Raw genomic sequence first — 3391 nt, 5'->3', positions numbered from 1 at the left:
CCCTCTTAGTATCCTGGCCAGCGCTCTCGAGAAGCTCTAGGAGTTCTCTCCGTACCTGCCTGTCTTGAGACGGGACACCCACCCTCAACACCGCCTTCTCGCTGCCGTCGAATTCCACCAAAATGACAGCAGTCCATTTGTTCTTGGCAATCTCCTGCATCAGCGCAGCTACAGCAGCAACGGGCACGGTTGTGCTACATTCATCGCCGGCTTTCTGCCCAAGGTCACTGGGCTCTCTTCTTGTGTCTGGTGTGTTCGGTGCCGTCCAGTCATCCTCGGATGTGTCGTCAGGCGTAGCGGGGTGTGTGTTGTCTTTTTCGTGTCAGCAGATGCCATTGACGATACGTACGTTACTGTACCGTAGAAGAACCTACAAGTATTGGCACGAGCCCTTTTCCTACTACGTTTCTGTCCCACGACTTCAACGGCCCTCTGTCTTTTCTCGAGCTCACTTTCATCGCGGAAAGACCACTCGAAGAGCTGTGTTGTCAAGTGGTCCAAAGGCGAAATGCCTGTATCGAGCGCGGAATCCATGTCGTGTGAAACAGTCAGTCAGACCGTGAGCGTGCTCCTGGAAATGATGAAGATGGTGTGCACTTGTGGCTCAACAAAGATGGCGGGCTCTATAATTTATACCTCTGCGCGGCTGGAGAACACTTGATTCCTAATCGTATTGGATGCTACCCGGGACGATGAGCTCCCTACTAAGCAATGTAACTTCTCCTTCCATCAGGGGTGTGATGTCAGGTCTATTGCTGGCAGCTATCTACCTTTTCACTGGCTTCGCCTACCAATCACCTCCCTCCCTGATACCATTTCTCTCATGTTGGCGTCCCGCCTCTCCCCTTACCATCTCATCCCACCATACTAACACCACCTTCGCATGACGCTCTTTCTTTCTGATCGGAAAACCCCTGCGATGACCGGCCCTGGCCTACTCTCCTTCGCATTCCGCAGCATGTTCAAGACGCCCGTCTTCGTCAGACTCACACCATCCTTCAGCATCTCCGTGACGAGGCGCACAATCACGCCCGGCGACTCTTGCAAGAACCGTGATGCGGCAGCGTCACCACTCCGAGATGCTACCCAGAAACAGTGCGAATACAACACGTGGAATATCTTCAACAGCTTAGGCTCTCGCGCCAATAGGCTGATCACACTCCAGTGGTCTTGTGCGTCCGCAAGACGCGCCAGCTTGCCGATAATGTCGCACAACACGGCATCGTCCATCTTGGCACCGCGCCGCAGCAAGATCGACGCCATCACGGGGTTGCCGTGGCATGTGGAAAGTGCCCAGTCGAGAGTCGTCGCACCATGCGAGTCGCGCCTGTCAATGTCTACAAAGCCCGAAGAAAGCAGCATCTCGGCTTCCCAACGGCGCCGCTCTCGAGTCAGCTTCAGCAAGAGGGGCCCTGTCCAGTTGCAGCGTGCCGATATGCAAACCGCCTGGTTTGGGTCAGCGCCTGACATGAGGAGGAGTTCGATGAGCCGTTGCTTCGCCGATGCCGTCCTGCCATCCGTTTCTTTGACCCGGGCCAGGAGCACGAGCTCGAGCGGCTTTTGATCGAATATACGGAGTGCTGGGTCGGCCCCCTCGACCAATCCGTCCAGCTCGCCCGTGGCATCCGCTCCAGCCTTCAACAGTGCCAGGGCGGCGGAGAACATGCCGTCCTCGCACGCCATGCTAAGGGCCGTCATACGCCATGTGTCGATCGTCGTGGGCTGGTTCACGTCCACGCCGAACTGCGCCAGCTGATCTATGACCGTTTCTGGCGACGGAGACAACAGGGAGTGAATCAGTGGCGTGTCCCCGTTGTTGTCGGCCTCGTTCACTTCCATCCCTTTCTCGTCGACAAGGTACGTGATCACTTCGGTGAGCCCGGCGGCGGCGGCTTGGTGGAGAGCGTTGATGCCAAACTCAGAAGACACAAGCCGTGCGCCGCGCCGAAGGAGAACCATGGACGTCTTGGCGTCTCCGCTGAGAAGAGATAGAAAGACGGGAGTACGTAGCCGGCAGTCCGGAACCCCATCGATATCGGCACCGTGATCAAGGAGAAACGACACAATGTCAGCATAGCCTTTGGAAGCCGCCAGATACAGGGCCGTAATGAGGAAAGGGCTATATCGATGGCTCTCGGTCATATACATGGTGGCCGGTCTGTTGTAGTCAGCGCCGGCTTGGAGGGTATGCCGTAGCGTGGCGAGGGCCACCCGTGTATCTCTACAGTTGGCAATGGTGTTGAAAACGGCAGAGTATTTTCCCGTTTTCACATCGTTTCTGTAAAGTTTGGGGTTGAAGAACGAATGCCAAGTGCGCGAGCATTGTGCGAATACGGACTGGTCATGGAGCTCGCTGTGATTGAAGATATGCCACGCCACGTCTAGGGAGATCGGCTCTGGATGAGTAGACTTCATAGCGAGTGGCGTCTGTCGTACTTCGCGAGACGACGTGAGCTGCGACAAAGGCACCGCATAGCAAGAACACGAGGCAGTCACGCAGTTATCGTAGGCTCGCCGGTCTCATATCCAATACAAGATGTTAGACTTCGTCCCAAGTGACAGCGCTTTACGTCAAAAACATCTCATACATACACTGCAGAGCCGGAGTTGACCGTCTCACTCAAGAAACGTCTTGAGTTCTGCTATACAGGCGCTAAGGTGCGTCTTTTGGTTATGAAAAAGGCATCTCGTTCATCCTCTAGGTGGGCAGTAGTGTTCTTCGCGAGCGGTCTCTGGTTTTCTGGGCATAAGCTGAAGACAGCTTCAGGATATCAAACTATTTGACAAGATTCTACTGGTTCTGGTTTGGGTGGACGAGGACATCAAGCGCACAAGTGGTGTTCACGTCGGCTTTGAACGCTTAGTCCCCACAAGACCGACGGAGCCCAAAGAAGTTTTCACCATACCTCGTATAGTATCAGTGCCCGGGAATTGTTACATACAGACTTGGGGACTCACCTGGCTTTCTGCTACCCGCACCTCCAGCAGGCTATTACACAATTGCACGCACCATCACATCGCTTGCGCGGGATTCGCGCCGGGCTCTTTCAAACAGCCCGTATCGACGCTTGGGAGCCGGAGGTATGCATCTCAACAACGTGGATCAAGACTGGTTTTGTTCCGAAATGCCTTCCTCTCGTGAAATCCGTATCCAACTCTGACCCCCCTACCCAGAGTTCGAAATCCAGGAGTTGGGCTGGGAAGCTGCTGCCTCTTCATTTTTGCAGGTCGTTTTTGGCAAGTGGTAAACTAATGCCCCTATCCCGGCAAGATCTCACTTGATGGCTGGGCTCCCGTCTTCCACATCCGTTGTGGTCCTTATGGGACGTCAGTTCTGGCCAGACTTTCTAGCCACACACCGCCTGCTTGACTGACGATCCGGCCTACGGAC

At 54.9% G+C, this 3391-nt stretch overlaps 1 protein-coding gene across 1 annotated transcript; it reads right to left on the bottom strand.

Annotated features, from left to right (window-relative positions):
- Positions 1–82: 82 nt before the first annotated feature.
- Positions 83–2415, bottom strand: CABS01_16994 (uncharacterized protein; the record flags this gene model as incomplete). Its single annotated transcript, XM_060550322.1, has 3 exons — positions 83–312; positions 375–512; positions 939–2415. Coding segments are annotated over 3 exons (1845 nt in total), but the record flags the coding sequence as incomplete, so codon positions are not given.
- Between the last annotated feature and the right edge of the window lie 976 nt (positions 2416–3391).

Source organism: Colletotrichum abscissum, assembly GCF_030869225.1.
Source record: "Colletotrichum abscissum strain IMI 504890 chromosome Unknown Scaffold_243.1, whole genome shotgun sequence".
NCBI classification, from domain to species: Eukaryota; Fungi; Ascomycota; class Sordariomycetes; order Glomerellales; family Glomerellaceae; genus Colletotrichum; species Colletotrichum abscissum.
The sequence above is the reverse complement of the archived record's forward strand: the minus strand, read 5'-3'. Positions and strand labels throughout refer to the sequence as shown.